Source organism: Sciurus carolinensis, chromosome 19, assembly GCF_902686445.1.
Source record: "Sciurus carolinensis chromosome 19, mSciCar1.2, whole genome shotgun sequence".
In the NCBI taxonomy this organism is placed as follows: Eukaryota; Metazoa; Chordata; class Mammalia; order Rodentia; family Sciuridae; genus Sciurus; species Sciurus carolinensis.
In genome coordinates this window covers 1,587,052-1,608,754 of record NC_062231.1, presented here as the reverse complement: position 1 = coordinate 1,608,754, position 21,703 = coordinate 1,587,052, and the positions used below count along the sequence as shown (strand labels likewise).

The 21,703-nt window shown below is 57.4% G+C and overlaps 1 protein-coding gene across 1 annotated transcript in view; it reads left to right on the top strand.

Annotated features, from left to right (window-relative positions):
* Positions 1 to 17,062, top strand: part of Rab7a (RAB7A, member RAS oncogene family) — a 43,471-nt gene extending 26,409 nt beyond the window's left edge. Inside the window, exons 2-6 of the mRNA XM_047534756.1 lie at positions 2,978 to 3,038; positions 6,287 to 6,413; positions 14,054 to 14,272; positions 14,800 to 14,928; positions 16,187 to 17,062. Coding sequence (XP_047390712.1) covers positions 2,986 to 3,038; positions 6,287 to 6,413; positions 14,054 to 14,272; positions 14,800 to 14,928; positions 16,187 to 16,282 — 624 coding nt within the window. The 5' untranslated portion in view covers positions 2,978 to 2,985 and the 3' untranslated portion in view covers positions 16,283 to 17,062. The remainder of the gene's footprint in view (positions 1 to 2,977; positions 3,039 to 6,286; positions 6,414 to 14,053; positions 14,273 to 14,799; positions 14,929 to 16,186) is intronic.
* The last annotated feature ends 4,641 nt before the right edge of the window (positions 17,063 to 21,703 follow it).

Below are 21,703 nucleotides of genomic sequence, written 5' to 3'. Positions count from 1 at the left end.
TTTCCAGCCCCTGGTGCCCAGCTGCTCTGGGAACATCCCCACAGACTCCCTCTTGGTCATTCCAGCCCTTTTGGACAACTCCCACCGGTAGTGGGGATTAGCGGTCACTTTTGACGCTGCCTCGGAGGGCGTGGCTCGTGCGCTGTCAGCCTCCCCGTGGAGAACTGAGGCCTCTGCAGCTTCCCCCTCGCTCAGCGTTGGTGCTGCCTGGGCCCGGATGGCGCCATCTGGCCTCACACAGCAGGCCGAGCAGGGCAGGTCCAGCCACCTGCTTGTTTTTGTTTTGTTTTGTTTTCTTGGTAACAGCAAGTGAACCCAGGGCTGCCTAACCCCTGAGCCACCTCCCCAGCCCTTTTTATATTTTATTTAGAGACAGGGTCTCGCTGAGTTGCTTAGGGCTTCACCAAGTTGCTGAGGCTGGCCTCTATAATTTGTGATCCTCCTGCCTCAGCCTCCTGGGCTGCTGGGGTGACGGGCGTGCGCCAACATGCCCGGCTACACTCTGGTCTTGTTGGCTTCGTGGACACCTGACCTTCTGGTCCCTGATTCTGCTCACCTGCTTGTTTGACACATGTTGTTCTGATAACGCACGATCGTTTTGCCTGCAGGATTCTTTCTCTTTTTTTTTTTTTTTTTTTTTGGTCCCAGGGATGGAACCCAGGGGCGCTTAACCACTGAGCCACCTCCCCAGCCCTTTTTTGTATTTCATTTAGAATCAAGGCCTTGCTAAGTTGTTGAGACTGACTTTGATCCTCCTGCCTCAGCCTCCTGAGTCGCTGGGATGACAGGTGTGGGCCACTGTGCCCTGCTCGAGTGAACTCTTGCAATAACTCCTGCTGCTGATGGGCCTGCTGACCAGGTGTGGCTGTGAGTCTGACCTCCTTAGGTGTTGCTGTATCCCAAGGAAGGCATCCCACAGATGGAAGTTCAGAGATGCTCTTTACAGCATTCCTTTTTCCACGTTCTTGATACAGTGCATCAGTGACACTGAGGGATCAAAACACCAAATTGGCCGGGTGCAGTGGCACATGCCTGTCATCCCAGTGGCTCAGGAGGCTGAGGCAGGAGGATCGCAAGTTGGAGACCAGCCTCAGCATCCTAGGGAGGCTTTGGGCAACTCAGCGAGACCCTGTTTCTGAATAAAATATAAAAAGGGCTGGGGATGATCCCAGCAGCTGTGGAGGCTGAGGCAGGAGGATTGCAGGTTGAAGGCCAGCCTCAACGACTAAGCTAGGCCCTAGGCCATTTAGGAGACCCTGTCTCAAAATAAATAAAAGAGACTGGGGCCAGGTGTGGCGACACACTCCTGTAATCCAAGTGGCCGGGGAGGCTGAGGCAGGAGGATCGCATGTTCAAGGCCAGCCTCAGTAACTGAGACCCTGTCTCAAAATAAGAAAATCAAAGTGCCGGGGTGCGGCTGGGTGCTGGAGCCCTGGCCTGGCGTGCACCCCTCTGGGCGAGAGCCCACTGCTGCCAAAAGAGAGCGTTTTCCTGTGACAGGAGCGAAGGGGACGGGCTTCCAGAGTCCCAGCCGCCTTCCCTTCCCCCGCGGGCACTGGGAAGAGCTTTCTAGAGGAGCGCCGGGGGACGCAGATCCCGTCTCCGCTGTCCAGCCATGGGCACAAGGCCTGGTCCCTGTCTCTGTCACCAGAAGCCATGGCGGGTCGTCACTTCAGGGCATAGGGACAGCCGTCAGGTCGAGGGTCCAGTTAATTTGGCTTGTGGCCTGCGGTCGGGCGCCACCTGTGGAGAATCAGGGCAGCGGACAGCCCGGCACCTGGAGAGGGTGCAGCTTGGTCCCCTGGCCCGGGAGCTGTGGCCTCACACTTTGCCCGTCTGCTGCTGTCTGCGCTGTAATTGGTTCATCTCTGCTTTGGGAACCCGTTGAAATACTAGCAGCCGACACTCACCAGTCACCCGCCTTGTTCTGGAGAGTCACCAAGTCAGCGCTGGCAGCGGAGGTGGAATTAGGGTGGGAGTCCGTGGGTTCTCCCCCACCCCTCCCAGCGTCAGGGGTGGAACCCAGGGTCCTCGAACACTGAGCCACCTCCCCAGCCCTTTTTGTGTTATTTAGAGACAGGGTCTCGCTGAGTTGCTTAGGGCCTCCCTAAGTGGCTGAGGCTGGCCTCCACCTTGCAATCCTCCTGCCTCAGCCTCCTGAGTCACCGAGCCCGGTTAGGAGCCCTTGGATTATAAGTGAAAGACAGTGGTGGCAAGTGCCCAAAGAGCCAACTGAGGTTAGGCATCTTCGTATTGTCTGATTGGGGAGGAAAGGCTGCCTGGTTTTCTGGAAAGAGATAATCCCAAGAGCTGCAGCGCCAAGCGCTATTTGTTCACTCATTTTCTGCATTTGATCATTCTCTCCTTGACAGTATGCACACAACATTGGTGTGTGTGTGTGTGTGTGTCACTGTCCTCGTGGAGATGATTAAAGGCAAACAAATGCAGGGTGTCAGAATACCACCCAGGGATTCCTCTGAAGAAAAATGAAGCTGCTTTATGAAATAAGTAGTAGATGAGAGAGCCAGGCTCAGTGGCGCACGCCTGTCACCCAGCGGCCGAGGCCGAGGCAGGAGGATCGCAGGGTGGAGGCCAGCCTCGGCCACTTAGTGAGGCCCTGAGCAACTCAGCGAGACCCTGTCTCTAAATAAAATAGAAAAAGGGCTGGGGAGGTGGCTCAGTGGTTAGCACCCCTGGGTTCAATCCAGGTATCCCCCTTCCCCCCAAAAAAAGATGGGAGGGATGGGGTGGTCGCCTCTGAGGACGTGGCCTCTCAGCAGCGCTGTGGGTGTCCAGAGTACTCGGATCGCCGCTCCGCACACCGACGGTGCCACACGGCTTGTGAGGGCGCCCCTCCTGCTCGCAGCGTCACCCTGGGGTCGCGAGTATGGTCGTGGGCGTGGCTCTCGCAGGGCCTGGGGCTGCTCAGGCTGCCTGTGTCCCCCCGCTCACTGTGCCCTCTCCTTTCCTCCTGCAGTTTGAAGGATGACCTCCAGGAAGAAAGTGTTGCTGAAGGTGATCATCCTGGGAGACTCGGGGTGAGTGTCCCCTGCGACCCTGTCGCCCTGGTGGGGGGGCCCCCGCGCTTGCGGGTGGGCGGGGCCACGTCCTGCTCTGGGCGGGTCCTGTCCCTGCTCCGCAGTGCGCAGCGGACGTTGGAGCGGCCCCTTATTATGTGACCTTGGGTCCCTGGTTGGTAGCCTGGTTTTCGGGAGCCCCTCGTCCCCGCGCTGGCTGCACGAGAGTCCGGCCTGTGGAGCTCTGTCGCCTCCTGCCCCCCGCCAGCCACGGGCTCCGCGCCCTGTGCCCGACCCTCCTGCCGCTGTTCTGTGTGTGAGGAGCCTGGGCCCCGAGGCTGCTCCGATTCCACAGTTAGCACTCAGCCAGCAGCGACGCTTGGTGGCTTTCCAGACGGGGGAGGAGGTGGCCCGCGATGGCTTGGAGGCCTGCCTGTTCTGGAAACTAACACTAATAATTAGCCAGATGCAGTGGCGCTCACTGTAATCCCAGGCTCCTGGAGGCCGAGGCAGGAGGAGCGAAATTTGAGGCCAGCCTCCCTGGGAAACTGAGCAAGACCCTGTCTTAAAATTTTTTGGTCCCAGGGATTGAACTCAGGGACGCTCAACCACTGAGCCAGGTCTGCAGCTCCTTTTATATATATATATATATATATATATATATATTTTTTTTTTTTTTTTTTTTTTTTTTTTTTTTGGGTGCTGGGGATCGAACCCAGGGCCTTGTGCTTATATGGCAAGCACTCTACCGACTGAGCTATCTCCCCAGCCCGTTATATTTTATTTAGAGACAGGATGTTGCCGAGTTGCTTAGGACCTCACTAAGTTGCTGAGGTTGGCCTCCAACTTGCAATCCTCCTGCCTCAGCCTCCCGAGCTGCTGGGATTACAGACATACACCAGTTCACCCAGCTTAAAATAAAATTTTTAGGGCTGGGGAGATAGCTCAGCTGGTAGAGTGCTTGCCTCGCAAGCACAAGGCCCTGAGTTCAATCTTCAGTACTGCAAAAATAAATAAATTAATTAATTAATTAAAAATTAAAAAAAATTTTTACAAGGGCATGAGGTAGGACCGGGGCAGTAGCTCAGTGGTAGAGTGCTTGCCTTGCACACATGAAGCTTTGGGTTTGATCCTCAGCACCACATAAAAATAAATAAATAAAGTTGAAAGATTTGTTTGAAGTGCCAGAGGTAGAGCGTAGTGTAGAGCCCTCGTCTAGGCTGCTCAAGACCCTGGGTTTGTTTCCAGTGCCTCCAGATAAAGAAATCAGTAACAATAAGAAGGCGGGTGCTGGGGCTTATACCTCTGGTCCCAGCTGCTGGGGAGGCTGAAGCAGGAGGATCACTTGAACTGAAGAGTTTGAGGCCAGCCTGGGCAACAGAGGTCCCTTCTCACACAAAATTAAAAAAAGAATGACAGCGATATCCTGGTGGGTGGCCCGCCCCTGTGCCTCAGCTAGCCAGGAGGCCGAGGCGGGGTGATTGTGAGTTTGAGGCCAGCCTGGGCAGCTTTGTGAGACCCCGTCTCAAAATTTTACTTCACTTTTTATTTTCTTTTGGTTGTAGATGGACACAATACTTTTGTTTTTTATTTATTTATTTTTCTGGGGTGCTCAGGACGGAGCCCAGTGCCTCGTGTGTGCTAGGCGAAGACTGTGCCCCCGAGCCCCAGCCCCAGCCCTTGTCTCCAAATTTTTAAAAAGGGTCGGGGGTGTAGCTGTGTGGTAGAGAGCTTATCCAGCATGCACACACTCCGGCTTCTATCTCTAGTACCGCAAAAAAAAAAAAAAAAAAAAAAAAAAGACGTGTGTGCCCCTGTGTTCCAAAGTCCCTGCCCTTCAAAAAGCCAAGACCAGCCAGGCCTGGTGGCACCTGTCTATCATCCCAGTGGTTCAGGAGGCTGAGGCAGGAGGATCGCAAGATGGAGGCCAGCCTCAAGTAGCAGTGAGGCTGTATGCAACTCAGTCAGACTCTATCTCTAAATAAAATACAAAATAGGGCTGGGGATGTGGCTCAGTGGCCAAGTGCCCTGGGTTCAATCCCCAGTACCAAGAAAATAAAAAAACCACAGGCAGCAATGTTTCTGTTCTTGGCTTTGGACTCCCTTGAGGAGCCTTTAACCAGCTGGCATTTGCTGAGCCCCAGACCACGGGGGTGGGGCCTGGGTGCGCACTTCTCCCCAGTCCGGTGCTGACAGGCCTGAGGTTCTGCTTCGGGGCTGGCGTTTCGCAGACTTGCCAGCAGAGCCTCCCCAGGCCTGGTGTCCTCCTGGCCTCCACCACCCACCTCGCCCCTGCAGACTGCGGCGCAGGCGGTCTGCGAGGGAGGGCGAGGCCCGGGCTGGTGCGCTGCCCCGTCCTCCGCGGTGGACTTGAGCGTGTTCCCTGGGGAGAGCGCGGTGGCCCCTGCCCTGGGGAAGGCTCTCCCAGCTCCCCAAAGCACTCACATGGACTCCGGCCTGTTGCATCGGGCGCTTTCTCGGCCTTGGAGTTGGAACTTGGCATGTGTTTTTCGGTGTCAGCCAGTGGCTCCCTGCTGGTGTCACTTCATCCAGCCGAAAAGCAACCAGCGGAGGAGAACCGCGCGGGGCCGCGGTGATGGTTCTGGGATCCTGGAGCGATCTCACTCCTGCAGCTTCTTTTGGAAGGACTGCGTTTCCTGACATCCTTCTGGAAGGGAAAAGAAGGACACGGGCTCCTGCCATCTGAGCTGCCCGTACCGAAACCGACAAGCAGCCTGTCAGCATCTGGTGCACATCTGTGTCCTGCTGCTGTTTGCTTGTTTCTGTTGCGGTGCTGCGGATGGAACCCGGGGCTTCGCGCGTGCCAGGCAGCGGCTCTGCCGCTGAGCTGCAGCCCCAGCCCCACCCTGGGTTTTTAGCGCAGGAGAAAATCCACTTTTCCAAGTGTGTCCTGCAGGGATGTTTGCTGACACCGCCCTTGCTTCCTCGCGCTCCTTCAAAACAGGCAGGTTCCTTTTAAAGCTGCAAGTATCAGCTAGGCGAGGTGCTGCGTGCCCATCATCCCAGCCTCTTGGGAGGCTGAGGCGGGAGGATCGTGAGTTCGAGGTCGGCCTCAGCAACTTAGAGGCCGTGAGCAACTCAGTGAGACCCTGTCTCTAAATCAAATATAAAAAAGGACTGGGGATGTGGCTCAGGGGTGAAGCACCCCTGGTTCAATCCCTGGGCCAAAAAAAAGCTACAAATATCAAGAGTCGGTCTCTGTCCCTCCTGTTTGACAGCCTTTGGGTTTTTCTCCCATTTCATTTCAGCGTCGGCAAGACGTCGCTCATGAACCAGTATGTGAACAAGAAATTCAGTAATCAGTACAAAGCCACCATAGGAGCAGACTTCCTGACCAAGGAGGTGATGGTGGACGACAGACTAGTGACCATGCAGGTAAGCCCCTCCTCCACCTCGGCAGCCGCCCTTCCTTAGCCGCCGCTGCTTGACCCTCTGGTCCTGCCTTGCGGGCGCCCCCTGTCGGTCAGACCCTGTGGATGACGGGCAACAGATGGGATTCTCAGGTAAGACGCAAGGCCGCCAGCTGAAATCGGATTATGGGGTGTGGGGGACCAGAACTGGGACTGAACCCAGGGACCCCACTCGCTACCACGGAACTGCAGCTCCAGCACTGTTTTTTTTTTTTTTTGTTGTTTGTTTGTTTGTTTGTTTTGTGGTGCTGGGGACTGAACCCAGGGCCTTGTGCTTGCGAGGCGATCACTCTACCAGCTGAGCTGTCTCCCCAGCCCCCCAGCACTGTTTTTGAATTTCAGATTGCAAAATGAGACAATAAAAATTGTTCAGAGTTGTTTTGAAATTCAGATTTAACCGGGCTTATTTTTTGTTTGTTTGGGGTTTGTGCTAAATCTGGCAGCCTTCCAGGTCCCCGCCTGTGTTCCAAAATGTGTCTAACTTATCTCTCTTTTTTTGATACCAGGGATTGAACCCAGGGGTGCTTAACCACTGAGCCACATCCCCAGCCCTTTTTCTATTTTATTTAGAGACAGGGTCTCGCTGAGTTGCTCAGGTGGCTGAGGCTGGCCTCCACCTTGCGATCCTCCTGCCTCAGCCTCTTGAGCTGCTGAGATGACAGGCGTGCGCTGCCGTGCCTGGCTTTAACTCGTCTCTTAATATCCTTGCCAAAACTTTAGGTCGGAAATCTTTGCGTTTCTGCCAGGTGCAGTGACTCGGGAGGCTGAGGCAGGAGGATCGCGAGTTCAAAGCCAGTCTCGGCAACTGAGCAAGGCACTGTTGGGAGAGAAAAAGGGCTGAGAGTGTGGCTCAGTAGTGAAGCACCCCTGGGTTCAGTTCCCAGCACTAAAAAAGAAAGAAAGGGACTGGGGACGCAGCTCAGTTGGTAGAGTGCTGGCCTCGCTTGCACAGGGCCCTGGGTTCAATCCCAGCACCACAGAGAGAGAGAGAGAGAGAGAGAGAGAGAGAGAGAGAGAGAGAGAGAGGGCTGGGATGTAGCTCAGTGGTGGGGTGCTTGGCTAGCACGGGTGAGGCCTTGAGTTTGATCTCTAGTAACACAAAATAAATGAATAAAATTAATATTATAAAAAGAAAAAGGAATCTTTGTTTCTGCAAGGTTCTTAAAGCAGACATTAATCTCATTTTTCTTACTTTGAAGAATCCCATTTGTAGCCTCAAAAGGTGGTTTTCTACTAAGCTAATTTTTGTTTCTTTTTGTTTTTATTTTTATCTTCCAAGGGTGGTTTCCCTTTTAGGAGTCAGGCTAAGTTGCTGATTCTCTTGTGTGATATTTGAAAGACTTTGCATCTGACTATAAACTGTGTGTGTATGTTTTATTGCTATTAAAAAAAAAATAATAATCCCAGGATTTTCTATACAGTGATACCACACTGACAGGGATAGGAGCAATTATTCTGCTTGTTCTTCATTATTTATTTACATATTTTGGTCCCTGGGATTGAACAGAGACACACCCGACCACTGAGCCACCTCCCCAGCCCTATTTTGCAATTTATTTGGAGAGAGGGTCTCACTGAGTTGCTTAGGGCCTTGCTTTTGCTGAGACTGGCCTCCAACTTGTGATCCTCCTGCCTCAGCCTCCTTCTGCAGGTTCTCTAGATCTTGGATTGTCACATCCTTTCTCAGGCCAGTCACTGGTTGGACCTGCCTGTGAGTACGCAGCAGTTTCCCAGATTACTGTGGTCAGTGACCTCAGACTCTCTGGGGTCACTCTGCGTCACATCCCAGGCACAGACTGGATGGCGGCTGTGGAGCCCAGCTGGGGAAGAACCTGGCTCCTCCCTCTTCTCTTAGCCTTGTGGATGCTTCTGGAGAACATCAGTGCGGACACCACTGTGCAGGGCAGGAAGAACTAGGATTCCGTTTTCCTCTCCCTCCTGGCGGCCCATCCTGCGCTCTTGGCAGACCTGTCTTGCGTAGGTGCCCCGAGTAGGCCCTGCCACCACACCACACCCACCTGGAACGCCCTGCCAACGGTAGGGACCCGGGAAATGTGTGAATGACAGTGATTGAAAAGAGAGATTTGGGGCTGGGCGCGGCGGTGCACGTCTGTCATCCCAGCCGCTCAGGAGGCTGAGGCAGGAGGATCGCAAGGTGGAGGCCAGCCTCAGCCAGTTAGCGAGGCCCTGAGCAACTCAGCGAGACGCTGTCTCTAAATAAAATACAAAGCGGCTCGCTCAGTGCTTAAGCGCCCCTGGGTTCAATGCCCGGTACCAAAAACAAAAACGGTGTTCTGGGCTGGGGCGTGAGTCGGTGGCAGAGTGGCCGCCTAGCACGCACAGGGCCGGGCTCTGTCCCCAGCCCCGCAACCAGCAGAAGCCCTGGCGCTCAGCCTGTGGCCCCTGCAGGATGAGGACGCGTGACACGGGGACCCGCTCACGTGCGTCTGCCGCGCCCTTCACATTTCAGAATGCAAGTGCATTTTGAAAAAGTCAAATCTGGGGCTAAAGGAAAGTTCCAGATTGCAGGAGCAAAGACGAGGGCTCCCACCACGCGATGGGACCCGGTGGAGCTTCGCCGTCGTGCAGGGCCGGAGACGCGACTGCAGGGCGGGTGGCTGGAGCGCAGGCGCAGAGGCGGAAACCCTCGGCCCGGAGGCGCAGGGCTGGAGGCGATGCCCGCGTGGGACTGGCGCCCGTGGCGGGGACTCTGTCCCGCCGCCCGCGTGTGTGGATTCTGAGTTTATCTTCGGCCCGAAACAGCGATCCGCATCTCGACCTGACATGAAGCCCTGCCACCCGGGCGTGTCGCAGGCCACCGGGACTCAGAGAGCAGGCGCCCTGCACAGCGCGCTCTCGGCGACTGGGGAACAGAAACCGCCCCGGACAGGACCGTGTGAAGAATGAGGATCTGGAAAACTCGGAGCTTCAAGAAGTGAAAACGTAGCATTGAGATCAACAAAATGAGAAGCTGACCTGCCATCATGCAGCCCGGAAGAAAACGAGGCCTGTGTAGTGTCGCATCTGCGGATACACGATTGTCCATTCTCCTAAAAGCCCGCTGCTGTTCACCTGCCATCCCGGCGGCTCGGGAGGCTGAGACAGGAGGATCGCAAGTTGGAGGCCAGCCTCAGCAACTTAGTGAGGCCCTAAGCAACTCAGCGAGACCCTGTCTCTAAATAAAATATAAAAAGGACTGGGGATGTGGCTCGGGGTGAAGCACCCCTGGGTTCAATACCCAGTACCCAAAAAAATGGAGGGGGGATTACCTCCCTGGTAATTCAAGGTATTTTTAACATATAAAGAAATCAGGAGGTGACTGGGTTTGCAGCTCGGTGTTAGAGCGCTTGCCTGGCACATTTGGGGCTCGGGTGGATCCTCGGCACCACATAAAAAGATAAGTGAAGGTATTGTGTCCGTCTACAACTAAAAAACTCACGTTGCAAAGAGGAGGAGGATACGGAGTTCAGTTGCATAAGATGCATGGATCCAAGCGTCGTCCCTGTAGTTACACTACAGTGTCAAATATTTAAGCATTTGCTAAGAGGATGGGTTTTATTTTATTTTATTTATTTATTTTCACTAATAATTATAAGAGGGGAGGAGGAGATGTTTTTGTTACTGTTTTTGGTCCCAGGGATTGAACCCAGGGGCACTTAAACTGGGAGCCACATCCCCAGCCCTTGTGATTTTTTCTTCAGAGACGGGACCTTGCAAAGTGGCTGAGGCTGGCCTCCAACTTGCCATCCTCCTGCCTCAGCCTCCCAAGCTGCTGGGATTCCAGGTGTGCACCACTGGCCTGGCCCTGGAGGAGAGGTTTTGATGGGTAGTTTCTGGCACAGGTTGTGACGGTTGCGGGGCTGTGACATCACGTGTATCAGATGCGTGCGGTTTTCTGCGGCAGCCGTGGCTGAGTAAGGGGATCGATGTGCTCACGTTTTACCGGTGCCTGTCCTCGCAGGTGGTGCTGCGCCGCTGTCCATGTTGGCTCAGGCACACAGTTTAGCAGCACCATTTGGCCACTGTGCCTCCCCAGCTTCTCCCCCTCCCGGGCCCGGGTCCCTTTCCTCTGCTGGTGGCCCTTTGGGTTTCAGCGGCTCACCACCTTTTCCTCTCTCCTCTCGCTTCCGCATCTGAGAGAAAATATGCCACCCTGGCCTTCTTTCTCAGTGTGGCTCATTTGGGGTCACATGATGCTGTCTAGTTCCATCCATTTGCCTCCAAATGACACGATTTCATCTCTGTGGAAGAGTAAAACTGCCTTGTGCACAACGTCGCATTTTCTTGATCCGTTCCTCCTGGGACGCTAGGTTGGTTCCGTGTGAGGCTGCTGGGCTTCCGTGTGATGGTTTTGGGTTTTCCTGGTGAGTTTTGTCTTTGTCTTTGTTTTTGTTTCGGAGCAGGGCACTGGGGGTTAAACCCAGGGCCGCTCCACCTGAGCCGCACCCCCGGCCATTTTATTTTGAGACTGGGAGCCTCCAAGTTGGCCTCAAACTCGGGATCCTCCTGCCTTGGCCTCCCAATTTGCTGGAATCCGTAGGTGTGCGCCTGTGCACCCAGCAATAACCCGGCCTTTAATTCAAAAAAGAAAACCAGCAGTCTGACAGCTGCGGGCTGAACAGACGGTGTAGATGTGGGGACAGAAACACAGAACGGGCTTCATCTGACCTCTCAGAATGCAGTGCAGTGACCCAAGTGCGGACATTGAGAAGATGAGCCTCACTGCAGATGGGTGGCACCAGAGAAGGGCTGCAAGGAGGAGGAATGTTGGGGGGCGTGCGGGGAAACGAGGTGAGCCGAGGAAGTCGGCGCCCTTCTTGTTTGGTTTTGTTTTAGTCACGCGGAGGACGGAACCCGGCCTGCGCAGGGGACACGTGGCTCCCGCCAGCCCAGGCGCCCGTCCTCGGGGTCAGAGAGCGCAGGGCGCGTAGGAGCCGCCGAGGGTGTGCAGACCCCCAGAGCCCGTGTGGCATCAGTGCACAGAGCCAGGACCCCAGGTCTCAGGAAGGAGGGAGAAGAGGAAGCCCCCACGGGTCACCGTGCCATCCCCAGAACGAGCTCCAGAGGAGGCGGGTGGAGCCTCGAGCAGCAGGGCGGCCCCGGCTCACCTCCTGGGCAGCAGCAGGGAGTCCCCGCAGCACTGAGCCCCCGGGAAGCGCCCGCTGCAGGGATGCTGGGGGCCGAGGTTCCAGAGGTGTCCCGACAGCAGACGCCCATGGGCGGCCTCCCCAGCCGCAGCGTCTTAGCAGGACGGCAAGCCCAGGCCAGCAAGCCCAGGCCAGCCTCCGCAGCTCAGCGAGACCCTGTCAAGTGGCAAGGGCGGGGACGTGGTCAGTGGGTGAGCGCCCCGGGTTCCGTCCCGGGGACCCAGAAGCACTGACGTGCTCTGCCACCGCGCTCCACCCCAGCCCTCGTCACCTGGACAGTAGCACTGGCATGGAGACCCACGCCGGGCGGCGAACGCCAAAGGACAGCCGACCTGCAGGAGGCCTCCAGACCTAAAGGCAGGGAAAAGTGGAAACTTCCAGATCGAAACTCCAGACTAGCTGGGAGTGGTGGTGCACACCTGTCATCCCAGTGACTCGGGAGGCTGAGGCAGGAGGATCACAAGGTGGAGGCCAGCCTCAACATTAGCAAGGTCCTCAGCAACTCAGCGAGACCCTGTCTCTAAATAAAATAGAAAAATGGCTGGGGAGGTGGCTCAGAGGTCAGCTGCCCCTGGGTTCAATCCCTGGACCCTCATCCCCCAAAATAAAGGTAAATATAAAATATAAACGGCCACAGGCGGCCATGGAGTGGCACTTTGTTGGTGGAGCACGGGGTCGCACCTTTCTGATTTCAGATTTGAGCTGATGTGCGGACTCGCTGGGAGTCTCCGCGGCGTCGCCTTCTTCTCTTTCTCCCTGCGTGTGTGCGTTCCAGGGAGCCCAGGGTGCCACCCGGGAAGCTGCTCCCGTCGGCTGCCCTCGGGGTCCCGCCCAGGAGCGGCCACGGGGATCCAGGACGTCGCTCAGTCCTTCACAGTCTGGAAATTTGGTGGCAGTATTTTTTTTTTTTTTAAAACAGGAGTGAGTGATGTTTGGCCAAGTGTTTGGGCGACAGTGAAGCTGCGGGCTCTTGCGGGACAGGGCGCGGCGCCCATGGGACAGAGGAGAGCCCGGCGGCGGCTGGGTGTCAGGATTGGGCTCCGGAAAGGCCGTGGTGCGGGTGGCGGGAGGGGCCCTTGCTTCGGCTTCTGCTTTTGTGGTTATTTTCTGGATGATTGTGTAACAGCGCCGCCGCTTCCTGCGGCGACTGTGTGGCTGAAGCCCTGTGTTCTTTTGTTTCTTTGGTTTGCTGGGTTTTGTTTTTGATTTTTGTGGGGTTTTTTGATACTGGGAATTGAGCCCATCCCCAGCCCTTTTTTTAGATTTTTAAATTTAAATTTAGAGACAGGGTTTTGCTGCATTGCTCAGGGCCTCGCTAGGTTGCCGAGGCCAGCCTCCAACTTGCAGTCCTCCTGCCTCAGCCTCCCAAACCACTGGGATGACGGGCGTGCGCCATCGTGCCCGGCCTACCTGCTGTGTTGAAACTGGCTCTCCTACTCTCTGGAGGTGGAGCCATCTGCTCCCATCTTCCTCATCGGAGGACCCAGCTCTTGATCCTCCTCCACTTCTTTGGACTCCACTTCTGAGGAAGGGGTTGCTTTCCACAGCCAGCTGCACCCGTGTCCATGGGAGGGTACTGGACGCCAGAGGAACCAGAGACACCTGTGCCCGCAGCCCCTCCTGGGTCTGCACTGTCCCTGGGGGTCCCTGCGGGGTGCTGTTAGTCCCTCACCTGTGGAGGGGCAGGTGGAACCAAGGGATTTGAGGGTGTTCGGCTGGCCCCGTCCTGTCGTGCCATCACTGCGTCCGCCTGGCCCAGGGATGCAGGGCGTGAGGATCAAGCCTCGCTGTGTCCCAAAGGAGGACGTCCGAGCTGGCCAGCGGCAGCCATGGGCCTTGGTCTTCAGTGTTTCCTTCTCTCTCTCCATCTCTTTCTGTTTAGTTTGGTTTTAATTGAGTTATAAGCAAAACAAAGATCCTGATGTTTTTGTTGAGATTGACAAGTTATATTAAAACGTACAGACGTAGCTGGGCGCAGTGGCACACGCCTGTCACCCCAGTGACCCGGAGGCTGAGGCAGGAGGATCATGAGTTGGAGGCCGGCCTCAGCAAAAGTGAGGCCCTGAGCAACTCAGCGAGACCCTGTCTCTAAATAAAATGGAAAAAGGGCTGGGGTGTGGCTCAGGGGTCAAGCACCCTGGGTTCCATCACCTGTACCCCCCAAAAAATGTGCAGATAGTCATGTGCAATTCAGTGAGTTTATTTCCGTCACCCCCAGAAAATCCGCAGACAGGCCACACAGGCCTTAGCCGTCTGCCACCCCTTCTGTCCCTGTGGCACCACCTGAGTCAGATCTGACAAGCGGAGTCCCCAGAGGTGGGACTCGGTGTCGCCTCCTCAGTGCGGTTTGCGGGGCCGTGGACGCTGAAGGCACTCACCTTGGTGGGCGGCCTCCTGCGCCTCTCGCTGTCCTCTGCTCTGCCCGGTGTCCCCAAGGAGCCCGTTTGGTGTCTCGCAGATCTGGGACACGGCCGGTCAGGAGCGGTTCCAGTCCCTCGGCGTGGCCTTCTACCGGGGCGCGGACTGCTGCGTCCTGGTCTTCGACGTGACCGCCCCCAACACCTTCAAGACCCTGGACAGCTGGAGGGACGAGTTCCTCATCCAGGCCAGTCCCCGCGACCCCGAGAACTTCCCCTTCGTCGTGCTGGGGAACAAGATCGACCTCGAGAACAGACAAGTGGGTGCCCCGGGCTCGGCCGCGGGGACCTGGCCTGGGAGGAGCGGGGGTTCTGTGTCCTCGGCGCCGTCCTGGCCCCGGGTGTGCAGGGGTGGCTCCTGGACCCCGGAAGTCGGGCCGCTGGTCCCAAAGTGCTGTGTGCAGCCGGCCCCGAGTTCCTGCTCGGGTCATTTTATTTGGTCGCGGGGCTCCCGGCCCCTGCGCCGCCTGCGCCCCTTTCCGTCTCCTGGAGACCCAGGGGCTGCCCGCCCGATCGCGGCCACTCAGCGGGCACGGCTGGCTTCCAGCAGCCGCCTCCCGTGTCCCTCGGGCCTGGTCCTCAGCTCTTCCCTAAGTGGGGGACGCAATGGAGACGGGCGAGAGCTGCAGAGTGGCGTGGCCCCCAGTGGGTGGCCAGGACAGCACGTGGGGGGTGGCAGGCCTGAGACCAGGCTGCCGGGGTGGCCCCGGCCGGTTCCTGTCGTGTCACAGCGACTGGCCGAGCGGGTCCTCCGCAGCTGCACAGCACCCGCGTCCCTCCTCCCCAGGTGGCCACGAAGAGGGCGCAGGCCTGGTGCTACAGCAAGAACAACATTCCCTACTTCGAGACCAGCGCCAAGGAGGCCATCAACGTGGAGCAGGCCTTCCAGACGATCGCCCGGAACGCGCTGAAGCAGGTGCGGCTCCCGCTCACGCCCGTGCCCGCCTAGTCCCACGCCTTCGCCGGCGGCCTCCGCATGACCAGAAAACCCCAGGGGCGTGCCTGGGAAGCGGGGCAACTTGTTCTGCTTGAGCCCCAGAGTTCCACTTCTTTGTAAATCACCTAGAACCTGCAAAAGGCCCGCTGGGTGGCACAGGCCTGTCCTCCCAGCAGCTTGGGAGGCTGAGGCAGGAGGATGGCGAGTTGGAGGCCAGCCTCAGCCATTTAGCAAGGTCCTAAGCATCCTAATGAGACCCTGTCTCTAAATAAAATACAAAAAAGGACTAGGGATGTGACTTTGTGCAGTTAGCACCCCTGGGTTCAGTCCCTGGTACCAAAAAAAGGGCAAGAAATACCCCTTTTGGGATCACTCGAATCCGTTAGTCTGCGCAGGCTGACCTCAGCAGAAGGCCAGGCCGGAGCTGAGACGGCAGGCATTTTGAGCCGAGCTTGGGGTGCATGACGGTCATCTCGGGCCCTTGGGAGGCTGAGGCAGGAGGATTGCAAGTTCAAGGCCAGCCTGGGCAACTTAGCAAGACCGTGTCTCAAAGTAAAAACTCTAAGGGGCTGGGGACATAGCTCAGGGGTCGATCCCCGGCACCTGCCTAACAGAAAGAGCATCGGCCTCCGCTTAGCATGAGCTGCACACAGGGCGCACCCGTGGGTTTTCAGCCTTCGTCTTTTGTGTTAACCACAGTCCCAAGTCCTCGTGGGAATGTGAAATTTGCCCTTGCTGATGGCCAGAACCTAGACACCACAATCCCAGTGACTCGGGAAGGTGAGACAGGAGGATTGCAGGTTCCAGGCCAGCCCGAGGAGCGCAGCAAGACTGTCCCGAAAAATAAAAGCAGCTTCAGACGTAGCCAAGTGCTTGCCTGGCATGGATGGAGCTGTGGGTTCAACCCCTAGAGCCGGGGGCACATGTATCCTTTTGGGGGGGGGATACTAGGGGTTAACTCAGGGACCCTTAAGCCCTGAGCCTCATCCCCAGCCCTTTTTCTATTTTATTTAGAGACAGGGTCTCACTGAGTTGCTTAGGGCCTTGCTGAGTCAGGCTGAGGCTGGCCTCCACCTTGCAATCCTCCTGCCTTGGCCTCCACCTTGCAATCCTCCTGCCTCAGCCTCCCGAGCTGCTGGGATGACAGGCGTGCTCCCCAGCACCCGCCTTCCAGTCGCTGGTCCGTGGAGCGTGTCCAGGCGCCCTGCGTCACCAGCCCCTCTCTCTCCCCGTCCAGGAAACGGAGGTGGAGCTGTACAACGAATTCCCAGAACCCATCAAACTGGACAAGAACGACCGGGCCAAGGCCTCGGCCGAGAGCTGCAGCTGCTGAGGCCGCGCACAGTCCTCCGCCCCGGAGCACAGCAGGCCTTCCACACAGCCCCCTCCTCCAGAGAGCAGCACGGGACGCCACCCGCCGCCAGAGCCACCACACCCTCGAGCACACAGACGCCAGCCTCCGGTCCCCGCCCCAGAGCCCTCGCGGGCAGCAGGACCGGCCGCGGCGCCGGCGCTCTGGGCCGGAGTCGGCTGGGAAGCTTCCTCGTGTCCACTGGAGAGAGAACTGGTCACAGTCGGCCTGTGTCTAATTGGTTATCTGGTTTTTTTAAAGGTCTCGTCCCCACGCGGAGGCTCCCTGGGGAAGGCTGGCGCCACGCTTCTCGGCGGGCCGCGGCCCGGCCAGGCTGCGTTTTGTACGTATCTGTTAACGCTCGTCCCTTTGAACTAACCAGACCTTTTTACGGTGTCCATTTATTATGTGATGCTTCTTAGAAGAGAATCTTATCGTACATGTTAATATATGCGACCGTTCAGACAAACGTATAAATTAGTGTGACAGATTCCTGGATTATGTGTCGAAGCCCCGGGAGCGGGAGGCGCAGCGCTCTGTGCGGCAGACGCCAGGACAGACGGACGCCCTTTCTCAAAGACTCGAGCCCAAACAAGAAGGAAAAAAGAAAAAGAAAAAAAAAAGAGCTTTTCATCTCTCCAGAGCGAAAACTTGTCCAGGTCCCTTCTGTGTCTAAATTTTTTCCAAAAAGGTCGATCTGCGGAACACCGTGTGCAATAGATAAACGCCTGTTATTTCCAATTAAATTTTCCACTCTCCTGGGTTTTTTTTTTTTCTTTTTCTTGATTTTTCTCTCCGGCTCCACATCAGAAGCACCCCGCGCCCCGCCGCATCAGATCAGCACCCTCCTCCTCAGAGGGGAAGCCACCCCCCAGGTCTCTCCTGCTGATTCTACCTTTGTTCTAGAAGGCACTCCTGTCAGGGCTGTGGTCTCCTTAGGCTAGCAGATCGTTTTCTCCCCTTTCCCCACCCGTCTCCCGCATCGCCCCTTCACGAGCCCACCCGTCTCTTCTCTTGGGTTGGAACAGGCAGTCCCGCCCTGCCCGGGGTCCGCCTGCATCGTAGCTTGCTTTACCAGAGAGCCTTCCCCCTCTCCAGAGGTCGACATCCCAGGTGTGGACCGAGTTCTTCTGTAAAGAGATGAACGTGATGCCAATAAAACTCACCAAGAACAAACAACAGCCGCCTCCGCCCTGTCTTCTTTCCCCGCTGTGGAGACCGCCATGCGCAGCTGGGCCCACTCCTGTCCCTGCTTGGGTCTTAGAGCCGGGCAGAGTGGTGCACGCCTGGAACCCCAGCGACTCTGGAGGCTGAGGCAGGAGGATCACAAGGTGGAGGCCAGCCTCAACAACTTAGCGAGGCCCTAAGCAACTCAGTGAGACCCTGTCTCTAAATAACATGTAAAGGGCTGGGGATGGGGCTCAGGGCTCGAGTGCCCCAGGTTTAATCCCTGAACCACAGAAACAAAGAAGCAGGACCCAGACGGGCGGGCCCGTCCTCCTGCTGCTTGGGAGCCTTACGGGGACAGATGCAGGTTCAGGGCCACCCTGGGCAACGAAGCAGGACGGTCTCAAAATAAAATGGCCGGGGTGTGGTTCAGTGCTACCTGGGCTCCACCCCCCGCACCACGCAGGAAGAGATTGAGCCCCGGTCGAGTGCAGCTGAAAAACGAACCTGCTTCATGACACCTGCTTAGGGGGTGTGGCAGGGGCTCGCAGGCCAGCTGTGTGTGTGTGACATACCATCTTCAAAGACAGGAGGCCGAAGCAGGAGGATCCCAAGTTCCAGGCCAGCCTTAGCTTAATGAGGCCCAAAGTAACTTAGACCTGTCACAAATATTTTTTACAGCACTGCACTGGGGATGTGGCTCAGTGGCTAAGCACCCCTGCGTTCAATCCCAGTGAATTAAATGATAGTAAATGCAGTGATAGTAAATGAACGATTTTTGGCACCGGAGATTGAACTCGGGTGCGCACTACCACTAAGTTACATCCCCAGCCCTTTTTGTTTTGAGACAAGGTCTTTATTGCTAAATTGCGAGGCCGGCCTCCAACTTGCAATCCTCTTGCCTCAGCCTCCTGAATTGCTGTGACCTGGGGCACTCCAGTTCTCCAGTATTGACATTAGTTTGGGTTAATGTGCCGGGCACCAAAATCTGAGTTCACTGGAAGGAAAGAAATCCACCTGCTAGACATGGTGGTGCACACCTGTAATTCCAGTGACTCAGGAGGCTGAGGCAGGAGGATTGCAAGTTGGAGGCCAGCCTCAGCAACTAAGCCAGATCCTGTCTCTAAATAAAATATAAAAAGGGCTGGGGATGTGGTTCAGTGGTTGAGCACCCCTGGGTTCAGTCCCCGGTAAGCGCCCCCACACACCAAAAAGAAAAGCATGTGGGATCAGCCCAGCGGCCCTGTTGTCGCCTTTACCTGGCCTTCCTATTGCGCAGGGGTCTCAGTGCTCGGAGCCTCCGGAGGTTTGCGCTGGGTCTGGGTCAGAAAGTTAAAGGGAGAGCAGCGCCCCCCGGTGGCCAGCCTGGTGGTAGCAGCAACACCGTGGGGAGCGCTCGGAGCCCAGGGGCTGGGGTCCAGAAGCAGTTGGCGAGCCAATCTGCCGCTGCTCTTCCGCGGAGGCAGGACAACCCCAAGTTCAAGGTCAGCCTGGGCAACTTAGCAAGACCCTGTCTCAATGGCAAAATAAAACGGGGCAGTCTGTCCCCAGATCAGTACCAGGCAAAACAACAAAACAAAGCCAGCAGCACAAGTGGCCTCAGATCACCCCGTGCACAGCCAGAGCACCCCCGGAGGTCAGCTCTCGGGTAGTTGGCCCTGTAGGAACTTTTAGGGACTTTTGTTTGCATTTGATACCGGGGGACCGAACCCAGGGCTGCTTCACCACTGAGCCACATCCCCGGCCCTTTTTATATTTTATTTACAGACAGGACCTCTTTGAGTTGCATGGGTATCTCGCTAAATTGGCGAGGCTGGCCTCTAACTTGTGATCCTCCTGCCTCAGCCTCCCAAGCTGCTGGGATTACAGGTGCCCAACAACCTTTGGATCTTGAACTCTGGACATCTGTGCAGGGTCTTTGTAGCAGTCTCCTTCCCTGAGGGGGCCTAGATGTGGCCTAGCCTGGCTCTAGAGGGGACCACAGGTGTAGAATGTTCTTTCAGCCTTCTGGGTAATGATCAAGGAGAGTTTGGGTGTTTCTGTGAGGACCTGACTGGGATCTGAGGGAGGACAGTCCCCACAGCAGGAATGCTGTCCCAGGGGGCGTCTATCCTTGGAGGAGCGCAGTCAACTCATTTCCAACCTTCTAGGCTCAGCTCCTTCACTTCAGCCCAGGGGGACCCTGAGCCCAGCGCAGACCTGGCGTCTGGCTGCAGTTCCACCCACCGCAGGGAAACATCAACCATGTCCTCCGGTGCAGGACTTGGGTCCCGGGGGTGCTGTTCTAGTGGGGATACCCAAGGGCCCGAACTCAAGAGACTCAGGTCAACTCCGTCTCCTTTGGGTTTTGGTTTTTGTGGTGCTGGGGATGGAACCCAGGACCTCACGTATGCTAGGACCACTGAATCTCATCCTCAACCCGTCCCCCTGGTTAAAATAGAGATATTCCCACGCCGCTGCCTGGCCCCATAGACCAGCTGCTAGAGAAGGGGCCCAAGTGGGTCACAGTGGCGCACCCCTGTCATCCCACCGACTCCGGAGGCCGAGGCAGGAGGATCACGAGTTCAAGGCCAGTCTCAGCAAAAGCGAGGCCCTCAGCAACTCAAGGAGACCCTGTCTCTAAACAAAATATAAAAAGGGCTGGGGGTGTGGCTCAAGTGGTTAAAGGGCCCAGGAGGCGACATGGTGGCTTTGTGACTAGACGAGTATGCAAAGCGCAAAGTCGCCGGGTGCAAAAAGGGGGCGCTCTGGTTGCTCCGGGCTCGGGGCAGGCGCGCAGCACCGGCGCAGCCGCGGAGAGCAGGGCTGGGCGGGAAGGTTGGGTCTCCGTGGAAACCAGGGGCGGGGCCCGGAGGGGCGGGGCCGGGGGCGGGGCGAACGCCCAACGCCCAACGCCTAACGGCCGCCGCCGCCCGCGAGCCTCAGTTCTCGCTGGGGCAGCGGCCGCTCGGGTCCCGCTGCTCGTGGGCCGCCCTTCCCACCCCAGGGCCGCGCGGGACCTGGCAACGGCCACTGCGGCTTCCCCTAAACGGACCGCGCAGTCCTCCTCCCGCGGGTCCTCGGAGGCCGCCCCTCCGCTTTCGGGTGGCTTCCCGCGACGTCCCCAAGGACCCCCGAAACTGTGGCCTTGGGGGGCCGGGCCGCTCTGAACTCCCGGGTCCTCCCCACGCCCGCCTCCCGCGACCCCACGCGGCCCCCAGATGACAGCGGGCTCGCAGCTGCCCGGCCACCCCGCGGGTGCCCAGCGAAGGCGCCAGGCCGGGCAGCGGGGCTCGGGCCAGGCAGCTGACCCTCCCGGGCCACGAGGGGACCTGCGGCCAGGGTCCGCTGTCCCCGACCTTGTCCCCAGGCAGACCAGTCCAGGCCCCCGCGGGGGACCCGCGCATTCCGTTTATTCAAACAAATGTTTATTGAGCATCTACTGTGTTCCGGGTTCAGAGGCGCCTGGCGACAGGCCAGCGGGCCGGCTAGTGGTGGGGACAGGCGACGGGCGCAAAAACGGGAAAAAAAAACAAAAACGCAACGACAAACTCCAGAGTGATGAGTGCTATGAAGGACAAACATGGAAAAGTGACCCGAGGGGCAGGGTGACCCTACTTCAGATGGGGTGTTTAGGGAGGGCGTCTCTGAGGAGGTGACATTAGCTAAAGGAATGAGTCTTGTGAAAGTCTTCGAAGAGAGGGAACAGCAGGGCCCAGGGGACACGGGGCACAGGGGACAGAGCCACCTGGGAAGGGCAGGCACCCCAGGCATTTCCAGGCTCGGGGACACCTGGTTATATTCTAAGTGGGATGGGAAGTCCTTGCTAGGAGTGTGACTGGCCAGGACAGGGCCCGCGGCAGGGTCCAGGCAGCCCTGGGACCCCGAGGGGCTGTCACAACAGAAGACCCACCGCGAGACCTTCCCCACCCGCCTGTGGGCAGCAAGGCCCTGGGTCCCCCCTCCGGGTCGTCTTGAGATCCCTCCAAGTGAGAGCGGGTGGTTGTCCCAGGAGGTACACAGGCTGCACGTGCCCTGTCCCCCCACCCCATGCCCCAGTGTGGCTGCTCCCTCCTCACTCCCTGTGACCTGCCAAGTGCCCCCTTCTCCTTGGCCGCCTGGGACAGGGTGGCTGGAGGGGACCCGATGGGGCAAGACCACTGGACTGGGAATCAGGCTTGGCGTGTGACCCCAGCACCCCCCGCGCCAGCCTGACCTCTTCTCTGGACCTCAACTTCTTCATGTGACGTGGGGCCG